Source organism: Schistocerca gregaria, chromosome 2 (genome assembly GCF_023897955.1).
Source record: "Schistocerca gregaria isolate iqSchGreg1 chromosome 2, iqSchGreg1.2, whole genome shotgun sequence".
NCBI lineage: Eukaryota > Metazoa > Arthropoda > Insecta > Orthoptera > Acrididae > Schistocerca > Schistocerca gregaria.
The window spans coordinates 422784838-422806076 of NC_064921.1; the positions used below are offsets into that span (position 1 = coordinate 422784838).

Genomic DNA, 21239 nt, shown 5'->3' on the forward strand with positions numbered 1-21239 from the left:
TCTGTTGTGCAGCCTGAGGGCTTGCGCCACGATCCGACGTCAGCCTGGCTAATTTTAATTTATTCACTTTTGATACACTTCCTTTTTGCGAAAGAAACTCTTGAAACGTGCTTAAAGATTAATATGAGGCGCTAGTAAAATTTTATTCCATTAAGTTTGTTGGTTCTAAAGAAAAAAATGGTTCAAATGGCTCTGAGCACTATGGGACTTAACATCTATGGTCATCAGTCCCCTAGAACTTAGAACTACTTAAACCTAACTAACCTAAGGACATCACACAACACCCAGTTATCACGAGGCAGAGAAGGTTATAAAGAGAAAGAGAAATTTATGCTTGTACATTGTGCCATGTTAGTGAATAGTCTTGACCTTCAGTAACTTTATTGTAAGGATTGATAAGTAACAAGCGATGTCCAAAAAGTTGCTCGGCCCTTGCTTTAGGATCTGACTGCTGGTGTCCATCTTGGTATATGTCCTTGTTGACCGTATCAACCAGTTTGAAAACACCCTGACGATTGAGCGCTTTAGTTTCTGGAAGGCACGAAGCACTGCTTGCCGAATATCCTCCAACAGTCGAAACGTTGGCCTCGCATCTGTACATCGAAAAGGTATTAATCGGAGAATGCCAAGACAGGTCTGTAGAGAGGATGTGGAAGAGTTTTCGTAAAGACAGGAGCAATGTGGGGACGTGCGTTATCGTGTTGCAGGACGCTCTTCCCAGAGCGCTTATCGCGCAATGCACGGCAGAGCTGCTTGTAAAACTTCTGGACACAACGAAACATTAATGGTATGTCCAGGTTCAAGAAAACCAATCTAATGGCAAACTTGTGCGACGCTGAAAACAGTGCCCGTAGTTTCCCCAGCAGGTGGAGCTGTTTTCGCTTTCTTCTGAGATAGCGAATCTACGTGGTGCCATTCCATACTATGACGTTTTGTTTCAGATTCGTAATGAAGGAGCCAACTTTCATCGCTTGTCTCATCAAAATATTATCACCTTCACTCTGAAATCTGTCAAGAAGATCTTGGATGGTGGTTCTTTGCTGTAGTACAGTGTTAAAAGCCTGCCGGAAATCCAGAAATACGAAATCGATCTGAAATCCCTTGTCAATAGTGCTTCAAGCAAATCAAGTGCTAGTTGTGTTTCACAGGAACGATGTTTTCTAAACCCATGTTGACTGTGTGGCAATAGGCAGTTTTCTTCCAGGTAATTCATAATATTCGAACACGATATGTGTTCCAAAATAATGCTGCATGTCCACGTTAATGGTATGAGCCTGTAATTAAGTTGATTACTCCTACTGTCTTTCTTGAATATTGGCGTGACCTGTGTAACTTTCCAGTCTTTGTGTTGTATATGATTGATCAGTATGGAGCTAACGCATCAGCATACCCCGAAAGTAACCTAGCTGGTATAAAGGATGGACCATAAGGCTTGCTTTTATTAAATGATTTAAGTTGCTTCACTAATCAGAGGATATTTACTTCTATGTTACTTCTTTTGGCAGCTGTTCTTGATTCGAATTCTGGAATATTTAGTTCGTTTTCTTCTATGAAGGCATTTTGGAAGGCTGTGTTCAGTAACTCTGCTTTGGCAGCACTGTCTTCGATAGTATCTCCACTGTTATAGAGCAGAGAAGGCATTGATTGTTTCTTGACGCTAACCTACTTCACATACGACCAGAATCTCTTTGGATTTTCTGCCAGGTTTCGAGACTAAATTTCGTCGTGGAAACTATTATAAGCATCTCGCAGTGAAGACCGCGCTAAATTTAGAATTCTATAGAAGATCACCAATCTTGGGGATTTTGCGTCTGTTTAAATTTGGCATGTTTCTTTCGTTGTTTCTGCAACAATGTTCTAACCCGTTTTGTGTACCAAGGAGGATTAGCTCAATTGTTTGTAATTTAATGGTATAAATCTCTCAAATGCTGCCGATACTATTTCTTTGAATTCAAGCCATATCTGGTCTACACTTATATTATTAATTTGGAATGAGTGGAGATTGTCTGTAATAAATGCGTCAAGTAAATTTTTATCTGCTTTTTTGAATAGGCATATTTTATGTTTATTTTTGGAGGATATGGAGTTACAATATTCAGTCTCGCTACGACAACCCGGTGTTCACTTATCCCTGTATCCGTTTTGATGCTCGTTATTAACTCACAATTATTTGTTTCTAAAAGGTCAAGTGTGTTTTCACAACCGTTTACTATCCGCGTGGGCTCATGAACTAACTGCTCGAATTGATTTTCAGATAATGCGTTTAGCACACTTTCGGATGATGATTTATGCTTATCTCCGGAATTAAACATGTGTTTTCGCCAACATATCGAAGGTGAATTAAAGTCACCGCAACTATAATGGTATGAGTCGGGTACGTGTTTGAAATCAAACTCAAGCTTTCTTTGAACCTGTCAGCAACTGTATCATCTGAATTGAGAGGTCGGTAAAAGGATCCAGTTATTTTATTCCGGTTGCCAACAATGACCTCTGCCCATACTAACATACTAACTCACAGGAACTATCTACTTCAACTTCGCGACAAGATAAACTACTTCTAACAGCAACAAACACCCCCGCCTTTAGCTTATCCTTTCGGAACAACATTAGGTTCTCCACAAAAATTTCGGCTTAGCTTATCTCCCGTCTTAGCCAGCTTTAAGTACCTGTAACGATTTGAGAATCAGTGCTTTCTCTTAGCGCTTGGAGCTCTGATACTTTTGCAACACAATTTACAAATCTTATACTGATGGTTCTACTTTCTTCCTGTGTTCGGCCAGCGCGCTTTGTGACTGAAGCCCTTCTCGAGTTGTCCCGAGGCCCTCTAACCCAAGACTGATAGCCCTTATAACTTCTATTGGCCACTCGAAACCAGGGAGAATCTTTTCTGATCCAAAGTGACACACATCATTCGTACCGATGTGAGCAACCACCTGCACTCGGCTGCACCCTGTGCTCTTCATGGCATCCGGGAGGAGCCGTTCCAAATCTGGAATGACTCCACCCGGTATGCACACTGAGTACACAAGTTTTCTTTCCCTTCCTGGCAGCCATGTCCCTAACGAGCCCCATAACGCGCCTAACGTTGTAATCCCACCCTCTGTGATTGTCCGGTTCTTGCAGGCTGATTATTTTGCGACAAGCCGCCGCCCCCCCCCCCCCTCTCTCTCTCTCTCTCTCTCTCTCTCTCTCTCTCTCTCTCTCTCTCTCTCTCTCTCTCTCGATTGATGGAATCTGAAGGATGAGTTCCTTGAGTTCCTCACAACTTTCAGTATGGCCCTCGTATTTGGCGCAGTTGCGCAGAAATGGTGATAATTTACATATCCAAGCAAGCTCTATATTTCATGGAGATCTAATATTTTTTGCTTGGCGCCTTGATGGTTTTCCTCTTTTAAATGAACAGCTATTCACATTGAGGTGACAAAACACATGGAATAGCGATACGCACTTATACAGATGGCGGTAGTATTGCGTACGGAAGGTACATAAGGGCAGTGCATTGAAGGAGCTGTTATTTGTACTCAGGAGATTCACACGACAACATTTCCGATGTGATCATGGTCGTCGACGGAAATATACAGACTTCGAACGAGCAATACTAGTTGGAGCTAGACGCATGGAACATTCCATTTTGGAAATTGTTAAGGAATTCAATATTTCATGAGAAGTCTGCGAGAATACCAAATTTCAGGCATTACCATTCTCCACGGACATTGCAGTGCCCGACGGCCTTCATTTAACGTCAAAAAGCAGCGATGTATTTATTGTCATTGCTAACAGACAAGCAACACTGTCTGAAATTACGGCAGAAATCAATGTGGGACGAACGTATCCGTTAGGACAGAGCGGCGAAATTTGGCGTTAATGAGCTACGGCAGCTGACTACGGATGCAAGTGCCTTTGCTGACAGCACGACATCGCCTGCAGTGCTTCTCCTTGGCTCGTGACCGTATCGGCTGGACTCTAGAAGACTGGAAGACTGGAAAACCGTGACCTGGTCAGATGAGTCCAGATTTCAGTTGGTAAGAGTTGACGGTAGGCTTCGGGTGTGGCACAACCCCCACAAAGCCATGGACCCAAGTTGTTAACAACGCGCTGTGCAAGCTGATGGTGGCTCCGTAATGGTGTGGGCTGTGTTTACGTGGAATCGACTGGGTCCTCTGTTATTTCCGGCTACTTGGAGATCATTTGCAGCCATTCATGGACTTCATGTTCCCATAAAAAGGTGAAATTTCGAAAGATGACAATGTGGCATGTTACCGTGCCACAATTGTTCGTGATTGGTCTGAAGAACATTGTTGTGACCATAGAAAATTTTAATTTGTATTCTTGCTTTTGTGACCACAATAAGAGTCCACGCTGCATAGGCAAACAGCCAGCCGACATTAAGAAATAGTCCACCAGGACGTAGGGACAAGGTAAGCGGCGGAGGCTGCCAAGTATGGCTTGTTGATCAAATAACTTAGTGTTTGACTTCCTGCCAGAGGAAGCAACATGAATCAAACTTGCGCAATGGAACGCAAACACCAGGGCGATAATACTGCGAGAGAGAGAGAGAGAGAGAGAGAGAGAGAGAGAGAGAGAGAGAGAGAGAGAGAGAGAGTCACGTGCGGAACCAAATTAAGTTCTGTGCAGCTAGAAACGAAAGTGTCGTGTGGAACCATGGGCATTCTTGTGCAATCCGATCACTCAGAAATGAAAGGGTCGTGTGAAATAAATTTACCCGTGTGCACCCAAGTACATGAGAAACGAAATAACAGGCCACGCAGTGGGATAGCTAGAAGCAGAGATTCAGATGCAGATTCGGAGCCAGTGCCGGCAGTTTGGAGATTCCGTAGCAAGAGGCCAGCGGGGCCGAATAGGCCCATAGCAGCCGATACAGCTGATAAAGAGTTCAACTACGAGAAGACGGTGTTAGACTCTGGTGGACCTCAGGAACTGCAGGTCAAGTAGGATTTTTAGAGTTTCATTGGAATAGTGCTGAACAGAGGCTGTCAGTCTTTGTCTCAATTACTTAGATTTCAGTGCTAACCAAGAACAAGTGATTGCTTTGTACTTGTTTCTTCTTATATGTACCAGCAATCAGCTATGAAGTAGCAAGTCCGAATAAATAGACAATCTTACTACAGGGTTTATGGTCCAACACCTCACACAAGTATATGTGAGAATAAACTTGATAGAAACTAACCAATCTTTTCTGCCTGTTGGAATTCTGTAACCTATTTTCAGGATATACGAAGACAGTAACTTGTTCTCGAAAGAACAGTTTACTGTTGATGACCGTGCACTTTTTCCCTGGAATAAATTATAATTAACTGGGAAAAGTTGCACGGTCATCAACAGTAACTGTCCTTTCGCCAACAAGTTACTGTCTTCGTGTATATAGTTAAAAGGCTACCCAGCCATTGACCTTCGTCGTGCGAATGCGCACAGGTTGCCCAAACTCTTACGGGAATCGCCAAAGCGTGCGCGAGTAATGAGTGGGTGGGTAAATGTAAGCCGGCACGGTAGCTCAGCGCGTTCGGTCAGAGGGTTAAGTACCATCTGCAAAAAAACTGAGTTAATCGATCATCAATGAACTTCATCGGATGTCTTACGACGTCCGCCCCCAAGCAGATACAACGAACAAAATGATATATATATATATATATATATATATATATATATATATATATATATATATATATATATATATATATATATATATATATATAAGGTGGATAGAGCGTCTGCATGTAAGCAGGAGATCCCGGGTTCGAGTCCCGGTCGGGGCACACGGCACACATTTTCAGCGGTCCACATCGAGGTATATCAACAACACCTGTCGGCAGCTGAGGTTGTCAGTTAATCATCATCTATTTTCAGGAAACTCGTTTGCCTCAAACCAAGGAGATTCTCTCCCTATCATCTCCGATATATATGTTGACAGCAATTTATAATCAAGCCATTGTCGTTAAATTCCCGATTGCGCTACGCAATTCGCACTTACTTCGTTCTTGTATAGTGAGGCTGTGCTGGGACGCGACAACATTCTAGACAACTGTAGCGAATTATTTGGCCGACCAAATCGCCCGACATGAATCCCATCGAATATTTAGGGGACGTAATCTAGAGGTCATTTCGTGCACAAAATCTTTCATCGGCAATACTTTCGCAGTTATGGACGGCTATGAGGCAGCTTGACTGTTTCTGCAGGGGACTTCCAGCAACATGTCGAGTCCACTGCTGCTGCCGTACGTCGCGCAAAAGGAGGGCGGGCGCGATATTAGGAGACATCCCACGACGTCTGTCGGCTCAGTGTGTGTTCTACACGTCGGCCTCTTCCAGCTATCACAATTATTGGAGAACGGGGATGCATGTAAGCAAAGAACAAGTACAGATAAGACAGTGTGTTCAAAAGTAACGGTTGGCCAGTGAGTGGAGGCTGACCTGAGCTGGTGCTGGTGGTGATGGTGGTGGTGGTGGTGCGGCGGCAGGTGCGTGGTGGCGACCGTCTGGTGGGTGGCGGCGGGGCCCAGGCCGCCCGCGGCGGCGCCGGGCTGGAAAGGATAGCGGGAGTACCTGGACATGCCGCTCTCTCATCGCGCCGGCCGTGTCGCAGCCAACACCTGCAACACAACACACACACACGTGACTACAGTGGTTGCTAGATGCTTTGACATTGCGGTTTCCATCAGTCAATTACAAAATGGTTCAAATGGCTCTGAGGACTATGGGACTTAACAGCTGAGGTCATCAGTCCCCTAGAACTTCGAACTACTTAAACCTAACTAATCTAAGAACATCACACGCATCCATGCCCGACGCACGATTCGAACCTGCGACCGCAGCGGTCGCGCGGTTCTAGACTGTAGCGCCTAGAACCGCTTGGCCATTCCGGCCGGCGGTCAATGACGGCTCAAAATACATTTTAGTAGAACTACACTATAAGATCAAAAATATCCGGACACCCCAAAAACACACGTTTTTTCATGTTAGATACATTGTGCTGCAACCTACTGCCAGGTACTCCGCATCAGCGACCTCAGTAGTCCATAGACATCGCGAGAGCGCAGAATAGGGCGGAACTCACAGACTTCGAACGTGGTCAGGTGACTGGGTGTTACTTGTGTCATGCGTCTGTATGAGAGATTTCCACACTCGCAGACATCTCTAGGTGTACTGTTTCCGATGTGATAGTGAAGTGGGAACGTGAAGGGACACGTACAGCACAAAAGCATACAGGCTGACTGACAGAGACCGCCGACACTTGAAGAGGGTCATAGTGTGTAATAGGCAGACATCTATCCAGACCATCACACAGGAGTTCCAAACTGCATCAGGATCCACTGCAAGAACTATAACAGTTAGGTGGGAGGTGAGGTCAAGCTGCTGCTCGTAAGAGACGTATCACGCCGGTAAATGTGAAACGACGGCTCTATTGGTGTAAGGTGCGTAAACATTGGACGACTGAGCAGTGGAAAAACGTTGTGTGGAGTGACTGATCACGGTACACTAAGTATGATCTGATGGTAAGGTGTGGGTATGGCGAATGCCCGGTGAACGTCATCTGCCAGCGTGTGTAGAGCCGACAGTAAAATTCGGAGGTCGTGATGTTATGGTGTGGTCGTGTTTTTCATGGAGGGGGGTTTGCACCCCTTTTTTTTGCGTGACACTATCACAGCACAGGCCTACATTTATGTTTTAAGCACCTTCTTGCTTCCCACTGTTCAAGAGCAATTCGGGGATGGCGATTGCTTCTTTCAACACGATCGAGCACCTGTTCGTAATTCACTGCCTGTGGCGGAGTTGTTACACGAGAATAATATCCCTGTAATGGAGTGCTCTGCACATAGTCCTAACCTGAATCCTATAGAACACTTTTGGGATGTTTTGGACCGCCGACTTCGTGCCAGGCTTCACCGACAGACATCTATTCCTCTCCTCAGTGCAGCACTTCCTAAAGAATGGACTGCCATTCCCCAAGAAACCTTCCAGCATCTCAACACACACCTGCGAGAGTGGAAGCTGTCATCAAATCTAAGGATTGGGCAACACCATACTGAATTACAGCATTGCCAATGGAGGGCGCCACGGATTGTAAGAAATTTTCAGGCATGTGTCCGGATACTTTTGATCACACAGCGTACTAATATTTTTACATCTGTCAGTTTACAAATTTCACAGCTAACTTTCGGAGACTAAGATAGCATGTAACCTGAGTGTCTAAAATGGCAAGGACCTATAGAAATTACAAGCTGTGTTTGACACAGATACTTTTCAGTTGCTTGTGTGAGTGCCTTCCCACGCGGACTGCTTACTCGACTGGTAACATTCTAAGTAAAGGCTAACCGTACCAGGTACCAGCAAGTATTAGAAACAGTTATTAAGTTAATGTAGTTTAAGTATGATAAGGGAAGACAGAGGTAAATACTCGCCACGGAGGAAAAAACTGAAAGGCACTTTCTGAATGTCAGTGGAAACGATTGAAAGAAAAAGCGTTTCTCACATTCATAATCTCGCACAGCGACAGTCTTCACACCAGTGATCACTATCTTGCTGCTGAGTGAAATATTGGTAACACTTTGCTGTGTCGATATCTCGCACCTCCTCAGCCAGCACCCAACAACACGGACAGGTTACCGGTGTGCAGTGCTAAAGCATCGGCTGCACACCGACCAGCGCAGCGCCGCAAAACGGCACGAAGAAGGCGCTGAGCGTGCGCCAATGGAAAGAGCGGGCTGCGCCACACCTCCAGGAAGACAGTTAGCGCCCTCTGTCAACGATGGCAAAACCAGCCGCCCACCGCTGGTCGGGCCCAGTTCGGTAGCAGTCTTCGACAGCGTCAGTACTGAGTAATACAATGACGATACTTAGCCTGCATTCTGCGAGTAGTAATAGGAGTACAGTAATTGCATGTATCAGTAGAAGGCACAGGAAGCAAATCAGCCAATCTCATACTGAGAGTCCGCAGCTCGCGGTCTAGTGGCTAGCATTGCTGCCTCTGGATCACGGGGTCCCGGGCTAGATTCCCGGTCGGGTTCGGGATTTTCTCTGTCTGGGGACTGGGTGTTTGTGTTATATCTTCATCATAATCATCATTCGTGACAGTGGCAAAGTTGGACTGTGAAAAAATTTGGACTTTGTACGGGCTCTGATGACCCCGCAGTTGAGCGCCCCACATACTATCATACTGAGAAGTTATCTTTCTTTCCTTCTTAGAAATAAAGCGTTCTATGAAATTTAAACTGTTCTGCACAGATCATTTTGGTTTCCTGCCATCGGCGATCGCAACTTCTCTCCTTCGTTTCTGTCGGTGCTGACTCCAGCAGTAGCCGACACACAACGTGGGCATCGATTTCATAGGGGACAACTCTTCAGACGCTAGACAAGGCATGGTGGCGCTCGATACGGCCATCAGGCAGCAAGCGAAGCGCAGCTGCTTGCCACTGGACCTGCGGACGTTTTCTCCTCAGTGCATCGCGTGACCGGAAGTAGTTCTTGCAGTATCCTGGCGCCTGAGTTACTCTCTAGCTGTTCGCTCCGAGTGAGTTTCCTGGGCCAGGCGCCGGCTGCGAAAGCATTTTGTAAGGTGCCTCTTACGTGAGGAGACGTTTTTACCAGTTTTAGTAAATTATTCTCTCTTATTGATGTATTCACGATAGTTAGGAAGTGCTGTAGTCCGTGGCCGGCCATGAATCGGAGAGCATTTCCCACGCTGGCTGGCTAGGCGACGAAGCGACCATATGTCGCGCGCAGTTGGGTGGGGCTCGGCCCTGGACCATAGCACCAAGCGTTAGAGTGGGAAATATACATGACGGGAAGTACCGCCATCTTCGCGCCAAAGCTACCAATTTTGTTTATTTATACTTAATAATTACAGTCATTTATGACAACATGAATACTAGGAGGAGCCTCTGGATGTTTAAAACTATTTATCATAATTTTGCCTCGTTAAAATTCACACCCTTTCAATAACAAATGCGTATCTTAGTAAGTACGAACTTGATCGGAAATTCACGAACTGTGACGAAACTTTTAAGAGATGTGGGCTGCGCGCCAAAGTCGGCAGTCGGCGTTAAGAGCTCCTCCTGTCTTGGTCCATGGTAGCCATGCTCTCTGTTACGAGTAGTTTGTGACATTAGTGATCTAATAGGAATAAGAGTGATATTACGGCATTCTGAGTGTTAATTTCGAGTAAATAGATACGCCGAAATTGATCGACAGCAATTTCATATAATTCCACTGACAGAGACATCGAATGCGCCAATGAAGAATCTGTACGGGACGACATTTACGAGATCTGCACCGCGCACAGGTAGGAGGAAATCCGACGACACGACCCACGAAGGCGGATCAAGGAAGGTCCGACTTACACTAGTAAATTCCAGGTGGAAATGCTGACCAGCTATGCTGTACGTCACATATACCACCCTCTACGGACTCGCGGCTAAGCTGAGTAATAACAGCATCAGTTTAGAAGCGAGGGGATCTTGCAATTTCCACAATCAGGATTTCACTCTGGAGCAGCCACCTCCTCCGTGCGCATCAACCTTGCCTCCAGGAGCTGCCAGATATGGACCTACCCCACTCGTGGCCTCTACGCCGAATAGCTGTGGCCTCTGACGCGGTGACCAGCAGTTTAACTTTGTAATATTTGTCTTCGTTTTTCATCAGCAGTACATCGGTCTTAACTTTGTGTGTGTTCCTTCTAGACTGTGAACCTTCAGATATTATTTTTCCTTCAGTATTCAAGAAGTGACTTTTTCAATTATTGTGTTCCAGACTACATTGCCTCGGAGTGGATACTGACCGTTACAGTATTCATTTTCTACCTGAGTATTTTTACTGTGCTTTCTTCGGCGAACATCACATTTCCATTTTCTATTCTGTAGATTACGACATCGTTGAAGTTGTTAGAGCTACAATAGTAGCTTTTAAATTAAATGCACGAGACATGTTGTTCACACAATTCCGAATGGAACCTTTTCCAATGTTTTATTTCTCTGAACAGCAATTTGTCAGATGTTCTACAGCAATATATTAAGTACTGATGTAAAGAAATTAATAATATGATTGTCAGTATTATTGTTATTAACAAACACCACTCATGGATTGGACCTCACGAAACTGAGTGCACCCCATTCCAGACCTCCCTACCTCAGCAAAAAATCTAAGCAGACACCGGGAATCAACTTGGTCGTCCAACACCACAGGCAGGAATTCCATCATTCAGCTATGGAGACAGTTTGTTATTCTAGTATAACATATAATAATAATAATAATAATAATAATAATAATGTTTTATTAGAATAATTATTATATCAAAAATATATTTATGTAATTTTATTGTATTTTATTAAAATCTATGCCATCTGTAGCATATAAAAAGGGTCGGTGACAAGCAAAATTTACATATAGAGGAAATCAGGAAAACAAAAGGAAATAAAAACGTTTATCTTATGTGGGTAATGGAGAACCCAGGTAACTTCTTCGATACAACAAAGTAGTAGAAGGTCTTGCAGAAGAACACATGAAAGACGGGAAATCGCCACTTACACATTCTCCGTGTTCAGACTTGCTCCACATTTCAAGTAAAGACGCAGAGCACTTATGAGAACAACAGTGGCGATCATCATAGCAAGATGAGAGGGTGAAATGTGCCTACAATCCGGATCATCATACTGACAAATGAAAAGCGCCCGTACGATAGTCTGCAAGAGGGAGGGGAAGCGCCAAGTTGAGACACAGTTAAAAACTTGCTGTAATATCGAGTTTCAAAGCTTTTCTTGGAAGAAAAGCACCTGATAGGTCTTTCCTTTTCCTGAGCGCTAGGCTGGGGGGGGGGGGGGGTGTTGGTGACGGAACCCTCCCTTGACCCGAGTATGGACGGCCTTACACGCTGTCATACCCCAGTTACACCATGCTACTCATACCTGTTCACGTACACAAATCCGTGCGTCAAAGTCGTAAGTATGAACGCCTGCCCTAATGGGCCCCTTTGGCGGTAACTTGAATTCGTACATTTCACACTGTTGTTGCGAAATGTGTGGACGCGTCAGACGTCGTGTGACGTTCTGAATGCTGTTAAGCCCATTGGAACAAATTCCATTTGCTATCCATCAGCAAACTGACAACTGCTGCCAATGGGGTGGCCTAACTCTTATAGCTTCAACGCTCTGTAGCGTTGTTAGGTTAATTTCCTGGACGCGGATTCCTGCCCTCAGTTTGTTCCTCAGGACATGTTCTACGAAATCTAAGTTTGCCATCGTCGTTTTGTTATACTCTGATAATATGGGGGCCGTACTGTATACCAATCAATTAGATCTAGGTGGAAAACCTGTTCCGTAACGACGGACGATTTGGATAGCTTCCGTTCTTGTTTTCAACCGTGGTCGTTATTAAATACGTTGCATCTCAGACGGCATCCCTGATTTCCTCGCGATTGATCACCTGCTATCGAGTTCCTCTTCGACAGCAGATTGCACAATAAGCTCACCACACAAAAAATTTGTCACCGCTAGAGAAATTACTACAAGTATCGTTTACTGCCGCCTAATTACGTCTGTTCCTGGTTAGCGAGTGAGTCCGCAAAATTTTGCAGGTACGTCGCGAACAGGTTAAATCACTCACTGAGGATTTTATTGCGCAATTCGACCAAATTGGGGGAATGTTGTTGTCTGTGTTTTACCCGATATTCCAACATTTCCCACAGATTGTCTATGGGGTTCAAGTCACGTGATTCTTCAGGCCAATGGAGATATAAAAGGATGGGAGGAGTGTTCAGAAAACCAGTCACATATGCTTTCAGCCCGACGAACTTTTTTTATGTTGTCGTCTTTATGTCCTCATGCGAGCGATGGCCTTTTGCGAGATGACCGACTCCTAATGTCCATTGAATGCATGTCCCGTCGCATTGATCTCCCGCTGACTGGTTGTGATGGGCTTTCATTCACTGCCAGCAAAAATTCCTGTCGGGTTTGGAAGTGGATTTAATTCACAAGCCGTGAAACGCATCTACAGTCCCTCTCTCTCGGGATCTTCTTCGGAACACAATTCTGACGAAGTGTTACGTGGTCACGTGTCTAACACCACCGCTTGTAGACCGTTAACAGTCCCTCGCCTAACACCCACATATTCAACGTCACACACCATACGGTCACGAGCTGGGCGAAACAAGATTTCACCTTTTTTGCACTCTGGCACGTCGTTACCATGTCGATGTACAAATGTCCGCCGGAAGCAGAGCGCGCGCAGTTGAGCATGTGACTCGATCGTTAAGCCATCTGCCAAAGGCTTCATGATTAATATGTGCTTGAGAATTGGTGTAACTAATTTTTTGTCTGGTGAGCTGATGACTAACGCCTGTGAATTTTTTATTTCTGCTGTCTCCAACATATTGCGCAAACCGTCAATACCCATCTCAGACGTCCAGTACTAACGCACAATACTCTAAGTGCGATAAATATTGAGCATTCTCTCTCTCTCTCTCTCTCTCTCTCTCTCTCTCTCTCTCTCTCTCTCTCTCTACTATGATGGTCCTCCAAGTGGCCAGCTAATGTTAGATAACCTTAGTGAATACGTTTTCGTCGAAACAGACGCCTACTGAATTGTAAGCTCGGCGCCTGTTAAGCCAGTTTGACTATTACATATTGTTTCCGCGCGAACAATGGGCGGCACACGGTAAAGGAGGACGGGGCGGGCATTACGAGTACGCATCCGAAACATTGCTTGGGTGCCGGGATAGCCGTTGGAATTGTATGTTGGCTGTATGAATATCTTATGAATAAAGATGGGCAATTAGCATTTGCTAACAAGCTGGGTGCCGTGGCCCGAGACAATGCGTGGTCGTCCGGAGTGTGTGTAGCGCTGGGTGTCCCGGCTGCTCGGAGGAGTCCTTGGTCGGCAGGGATAATGGCTCGGCCCAGGATTGCCCAAACTCAAGGCCGCCGCGCTCACACAATCTTCCGCGGCGGTAAGAGGCGCAAAGGGGCAAGCGCCCATCTTCGCGAGTTTACGACTGGCTGTATAGGCAAACTACAATATACTGAAACACGCTGTGTTCGTTAGGGACGGGATGCAGCAATATTAACTTACGCCAAATATGACGTAGGACCACCGCTTGCATCCCAATGAGTCTAGATTGTACATAAAGAGTTCTCCTCAAGTGCAACCGCAACTGTTATATATTCATTTGGACAAAATCAAGAATTCGGCATTTGCTGCCTTCAGCTTCCTTCTTGGCAGATTATATAACTTTTCCCCTTAACTCTGAGGCATATGACACAGAACTGGATCTGATTGTAGGCGGAGACCAAGAGATGAATACAATAAGCGAGTTCAAACGCGTGTTGTTGTTGCTGCTGCTGCTGCTGTCGTCTTCAGCCCAGAGGCTACTCTGATGCAGCTTTCATGCTACTCTATCCTGTGCAAGCCTCTTCATCTCCGAGTAACTACGGCAGCCTACATTCTTCTGAATCTGCTCACTGTCTTCATCCACCTCCGTGTACAACTTTTACATCTCCCCCCCACCGCATCTTCCCTCCATTTCTAAAATGGTGATCCCTTAATGCCTCAGAATGTGTCCTACCAACCGATCTCTTCTTCTAATCAGGTTGTACCACAGATTTCTCGTCTCCTCCTCCTCCCCCCCCCCCCCCAATTCTCTTCAATATCTCCTCATTAGTTATGTCATCTACCCACCTAATCTGCACCATTCTTCTGAAGCCCCACATTTCAAATAATTTTATTCTCTCCTTAACTTTATTGTCCATGTTTCATTTCCATACATGCCTACACTCCATACAAATACTTTCAGAAGGGGCATATTGACACTTAAATCTATACTCGATGTTAACAAATTTCTCTTCTTCAGAAAGGCTGTTCTTCTGATTGTCAATCTGCATTTTATTTCCTCCCTACTTCGACCACCATCAGTTATTTTGCTTCCCAAATAGCGAATTCATCTACTACTTGAAATGTTTCGTTTCCTAATGTAAGTGTCTAAGCATCGCCTGATCTAATACTACAACATTCCATTATCGTTTCTTTTTTGCTTTTGTTGATGTTTATGTTGTTCATTCAAGACGCAGTCCACTGTTCAACAGCTCTTCGAAATCATTTGTTGTCCCTGACAGAATTACGATGTCATCGGTAAATATGAAAGTTTTTCTTTTCCCTCCCTTGGACTTAAATTCCTACCCCAAATTTTTCTTTTGTTTCTTTTACTGATTGCTCAAAATACAGATTGAATAACGTCGGGGATAGGTTACAACCCTCTCCCACACCCTTATCAACCACTGCTCCCCTTTCTTGCCCCTCGACTCTTACAACTGCCATCTGGTTTCTGTGCGAATTGTAAATAGCCTCTCGCTCCCTGTATTTTATCCCTGCCACCTTTAGAATTTGAAAGAGAGAGTTACCGTCAGCATTGTCAAAAGCTTTCTTAAAGTCTACCGATGCTATAACCGTAGGTAGGTTCGACTTTCCTTAATCTATCTTCTATGAGAAGTCATAGGATCTGCATTGCCTTGCGTCTACTACCAGTTTTTCAATTCTTCTGTGAAGGATTCGTGTTAGAATTTTGCAACCACAACCTATTAAACTGACAGTTTGGTAATTTACACACCTGTCAACACTTGCTTTCTTTGGAATTGGAATTATTATATTCTTCTTTAAGTCTGATGGTATATCGCCCGTTTCATACATTTTGTTCACCAGGTGGAAGAGTTTTGTCATGGCTAGTTGTAACGGAATGTTGTCTACTCTCAGGGCCTTGTTTCGACGTCGATCTCTCAGTGCTGTGTCTGATTCTCCTCCCATCTCATATTCGTATAGGTCCTATTCCATTCTCATAATGTTGCCCTCAAGTACATCGCCCTTGCACAGACCCTTTATAGTCTGCATACTCCTTCCACGTTGCTCCTTTCCGTTCTTTGCTTACTACCGGTTTTCCACCTGAGCTCTTGATACAGATACAGGTGATGCTCTTTTCTCCAAAGGTCTCTGATTTTCCTGTAGGCAGCACCTATCTTGCCCCGGTGATATATGCTTCTACATCTACATCATACTCCGCAAGCCACCTAATGGTGTGTGGCCGAGGGTACTTTCGTTACCACTATCTGATCCCTCCAACCCACTCGCTAATAGTGCGTGGGAAGCATGATTGTCGGTAAGCCTCTGTATTGGCTCTAATTTCTCTTATTTTCTCCTCGTTGTCAATACGCAAGATGTATGTGGAGCGAATTAATATGTTGTCCGACTCCTGTAAAGTGTTGTCACGAAATTTGAATGATAAATCTCTCCGTGATGCAAAACGTCTCTCCTGTAACATCTGCCAGTGGAGTTTGTTTAGCTTCTCCATAACGCTCTCTCGCCAGCTAAATGATCCCGTGACGAAACGCGCCGCTCTTCGTTGAATCTTCTCTATCTCCTCTATCAGTCCAACCTCATAAAGATCCCAGATAGATAAACAGTACTCAAGAATTGGGCGAATAAGCGCCTTATAAGCCACTTCTTTCGTGGGTGAGTTACATTTCCTTAAGAGTTTTACGAAGAGTCTGAATATGGTATCTGTTTTTCCCTCTATCTGTTTTATGTGGTCATTCCACTGAAGGCTCTGGATAGTTAGGTCTAGAGATTTCACGGCACACGCTGTCTCCAGCTGTTTGTCATCAATAGTGTAGCTGTACAGTACATTTCTTTTCCTATGTATGCGCAATATGTTACATTTATTTGCGTTCAGGATCAACTGCCAAAGCCTGCACCATTCATCAGTTCTCTGTAGGTCGTTCTGCAAATTTTAACTATCTTCTGGCGTTGCTACTTTGGTATAGACAACTGCATCATCTGCGAATAGCCTTAAAGAGCATCCAACGCTTTCTACTAGATCATATTGTTCTGTGGCACTCCGCATGTTACCTTCACATCTGTCAATTTTGTTCCGTTAAGAGCGACGTGTTGAGTTCTATCTGCAAGGAAGTATTGAATCCAATCGCAATTCTGCTCCGATACTCCGTAAACTCGTATTTTTTTCATTAAATGGCAATCCGGGACGGTGTCAAGTGCCTTACTGAAATCAAGAAACACGGCATCAAACTGAGCGCCGTTGTCCACTGCGCTGTGGATCTCATGGAGGTACAGAGCGAGCCGAGTTTCGTAGGATCTCTGTTTGCGAAATCCATGTTACTTTTTGTAGAGGAGATGTTCATTTACCAAAATCATCATAATTCTTGAGCATAAAACATGTTCCGTAATTCTACAACGAATTGACCTCAATGATATAGGTCTGTAATTGTGTAGATCTGTCTTACGGTCTTTCTTAAAAACTGGAATGACCTGCGATATTTTCCAGTCGTTGGGTACCTTTCGTTGCTCAAGCGATCTACGATAAATTATTTCTAGAAGGGGAGCAAGTTCATTCGCAAATCTGCATAGAATCTTATAGATCCATCTTTTCACTACTAAGCGATTGTAGTTGCTTTTCAATTCCGTGGTCGGTTATCTCAGCATCTGCCATTTCGACTGTAGTGCGATGATTAAAAGGAGGGGCAGTGTTATGATCTTCCGCGGTGAAACAACTTCGGAAACCCGAATTCAGTAATTCGGCCTTCTCTCTGTTATCTTCCGTTTCGGCGCCGGTGCACTCGCTGAGAGAATGATTAGATGATTTTGACCCACTTACTGATTTTACATAAGACCAAAATCTCTTAAGGTTTTTTACTAAGGTCGGTTGACAACGTCTTGCTTTCAAAATCATTTATCGCTTCTCTCATTCCTCTCCTTACGCTCATTTTCGCTTCGTTCAGCTTTTGTTGGTCAGCTTGCATTTGTGTTCACAACCATTCCTGCTTAGCGAATTAGAACGTTCTATCAATCTCATTTGTTAGACGTTTGTATTCCTTTTGCCTGCTTCATTTATTGCATTTTTATATTTTCTTTCATCGACTAATTCAATGTCTCTTGGGTTACCCCAGGATTTTTACCAGCCCTCTTCTTTTTACATACTTTATCCTCTGCTGCTATCACTATTTCGTCTCTCAAAGCTACCCATTCTCCTCCTACTGTATTCCTTCAAATAGGTGTAGGTTACAATAATTGTTGACCACGTTGGAAGAACACTGTGACTGCCTTGTATGAATATAAAGTTCTTAACTAATTATGCCAGCTGTTGCAATAGATTGCAATCAACATTTGGATATAACATTTGAGTTGGTCACATGTCGAGCAATTCCCCTATCTTTAGGCCTGCGACACACTGAAACTATCCTCTAATCTTCGTAATGAAACCTTCCATACAGCAAGGGAGGCCTAGTACGAGAACAGCGATCTTTTAACGCTCTCTCGGCAAGAGGGGCCGAGGGGAAGAGAGAAAAAATGTTATTCGGCTACTGAGTAAGATGTGCAGGACGTTTGACTCATTGGTGGAGGTGTACTGACACTGTCACAGCTGAAGAATCTGGACATGGACACCTTGATAATGTTATGAGAAACGTTCGAATTTTGTTGTTAAACTGTAACTAATTCACAGGTAATTTTCAAGATGTTACACTTACGTTGCCGTAGCTGCCGTGTGTTGACACCGTGTGCTCCAAGCAAGTATTCGCGAACGGAGTGTTATCAAACTGTGGCACACGCAACTGCTCTTCGTCCCAGTTAGTCTCCGCATATTCTTCATGCCTCATCTGCGTGAACATATCTCTTAGGACGATTTCACTTCACTCATTCCTGCTAGTTCTTGATTTGGCCGTGGGATCTTAATCATGGATGCTCTCGTTAGAGAATTTCTTTCGAGTAGATATATTGTCTCCTGCCTAACTTCAACCTACGGCGCCTCTCTTAAGTTTTGGGACAAACTTTGTGCTCAGTATGTTTGGCTACGATAGAATTTATGATGGTGAATACTGAAATAAAGATGTACGTCTGCAAGTTGTATTTGTAATTACGGGGGATGAAAAGTGCAAATCATGTACTTGTCTACAACAGAACAGGACCCAGTTCTTACTGCGAGATATGAAACTCTCCACTTCAAAAGCTTTAGGACAAATGTTGGCAACAGTGTCAACGTGAGTATCTCTGTTATTCGTTACTTTCTGCGATGTCAGTCATTACCTGTTGAGAGCTCAAAGGAAACACAGATGTGTTTGTATACAATGATACGTAGAGGTACAAAGAGCACCTTTGAACAGAGGCTGTTAGTAATATTCCACCACGAAAAGGGAAGAACATGCCAAGAAATAGCACCGTTAGTGAATATGAAGAAAACTATTGTAGGGAACATCGTGTGTCGATATAAATATGAAGACAGGATAGAAAATCTGCCACGGACAGGTCGTCCAAGAACATTTGTGAGGAGAGAAGGGAAGGCAATAGTACAAAAGGTCAAGAAAGATGCACGAATCACAGCCACACGTATTTCCATTGAGGCTGACGAAGAGTTTGGGAAGAAGGCCAGTCCTAGCACAATCAGACGAGTACCGTACAGAGAAAATTACCGTTGGAGAACTGCAAGAAAGAAGCCTTACATCAGTCCTGCCAATAGAAAGAAGAGGCTGCTATTTGCAAGGGAACACAAACAAGAACATAGAGTGGTGGAATCAATTTTTTTGGATGAATCAAAATTTAACATATCAGGACAGGATGTACGAATAACGGTCTGGGGGTAGCCCAACAAACAGCTGGAAGAAAAAAACGCAAGCTACAGTGAAACATGGCCGGGGCCATGTTATGGTTTGGCGTTGTACGTCAGCCCAGAGAGTGGGTGAGCTGGTCTTCATTGACGAAACAATTCATAAAAATCTATACCTGCAGATTCTAAGGAACAATTTGAAGAAGAGCTTAGAAAATATGGAGACTTTCAAATGTTATCAGGACATACCGCCTATATCGTACGGTTGTAGCTCCTGAACAACTGTCCAAAAGTTGTCAATCCCCGTCCACAAAGACAGAAAATGAACCCCATAGAGAATGTATGGGACGCGTTAGAAAGAAATATTCGAAAAGTCCCCTTACAGGAGACGACTGCAAGAAGATTGGGGAAATAAGTATTTCGTACTTACAGAACCTTGCACAAAATATGCCAAAACGGCTGAAGGTGTTACAACTTCGCGGTGGAAGTACAAAGTACTAACTCATTATTTCCTAGTTTGTGGTTTATTTCTGCACTTTGCCCCAAATCTTTTGCGAAGACAAATCAATGTTATTTCACATAAATATGAAATGATTTTTATTTTGTGAGTCATTAAATGAACTAAAATGTTCAATTTATTGCTCTGTCTGTTGGAATAACAAATATAATACGTCTGTTTATCAGTTATTTCTCAAAGTAAATACAAAACTATTTGGCTTGTCCCAAAACTTGCAAAAGGCACCGTATCTCTTTCCCTTTTTAAATTTCTAACCTCTTTTCCTCTATTCATGTATTTTTGCGGCTAAATGCTGTACAAGCCACCGCATCATCATTTTAACGTATGACAGGAGCGAAATTTGCGGACACCATCTCACTATGAGTACTATAAAATTAATTTTCTGTGTTTACATGATCTAACAGCGTTGTTTGCGTTTCTGACAAGGACAGCCTGAACAACTTGATAATTGATAACATGCTTTATGGAAATCACCTATAAGTTACTCTCAGGAGGCCGAATTCCGTATTGGCGTCACTCACTTCTCTGTCTCCCTTAGCTCAAAGCCATTCAGGCTCGCAGATCGTGGACAGGACTTTACTGGACTGCCACAAAGTCAGTGACTACACGACTGGTTAGATAAATACAGCATTTATCTCGCTGTCCTCGATCCCTCTTATTTACAGCTCGTACTACACGACGAGTGATGAGGAGAGGGAGTGTGGCTATTGGCCGGTTTATTAGACACCAAGTGCGTTACCCAGCAGTGATACAGGCGATCGTTCAGTCGTTCGATCATCGTGCGACATGGATTTAAAGGTAAGTTCTGCACTCGTGAATAAATTTCATTCTATGCGTAAAAAGTAACGTGACAGTATAAAACAGTTTCATATCTGTGCGTAGCACAGATTTGGCATTGTTAAGCATGAAATTGTGTTGTGTTTGTACTTGGCTGCGTGGTTTGAGGCGCCATGTCACAGATTGCGCGGCCCCTCCCGCTGGAGGATCGAGTCCTGTGTTGTTCTTAGCATAAGTTAGTTTAAGTAATGTGTAAGTCTAGGAACCGATGGAAAATGGAAATTCCGTGTGGCTTGGGCCTCCCGTCGGGTAGACCGTTCGCCTGGTGCAAGTCTTTCG

The 21239-nt window shown here is 44.1% G+C and overlaps 1 protein-coding gene across 1 annotated transcript in view; it reads right to left on the reverse strand.

The window, feature by feature from the left end:
• LOC126323860 (uncharacterized) overlaps positions 1 to 21239 on the reverse strand; it is a 488982-nt gene that overhangs the window by 57561 nt on the left and 410182 nt on the right. The window contains exon 3 of the mRNA XM_049994799.1: positions 6430 to 6608. Coding sequence (XP_049850756.1) covers positions 6430 to 6569 — 140 coding nt within the window. The 5' untranslated portion in view covers positions 6570 to 6608. The remainder of the gene's footprint in view (positions 1 to 6429; positions 6609 to 21239) is intronic.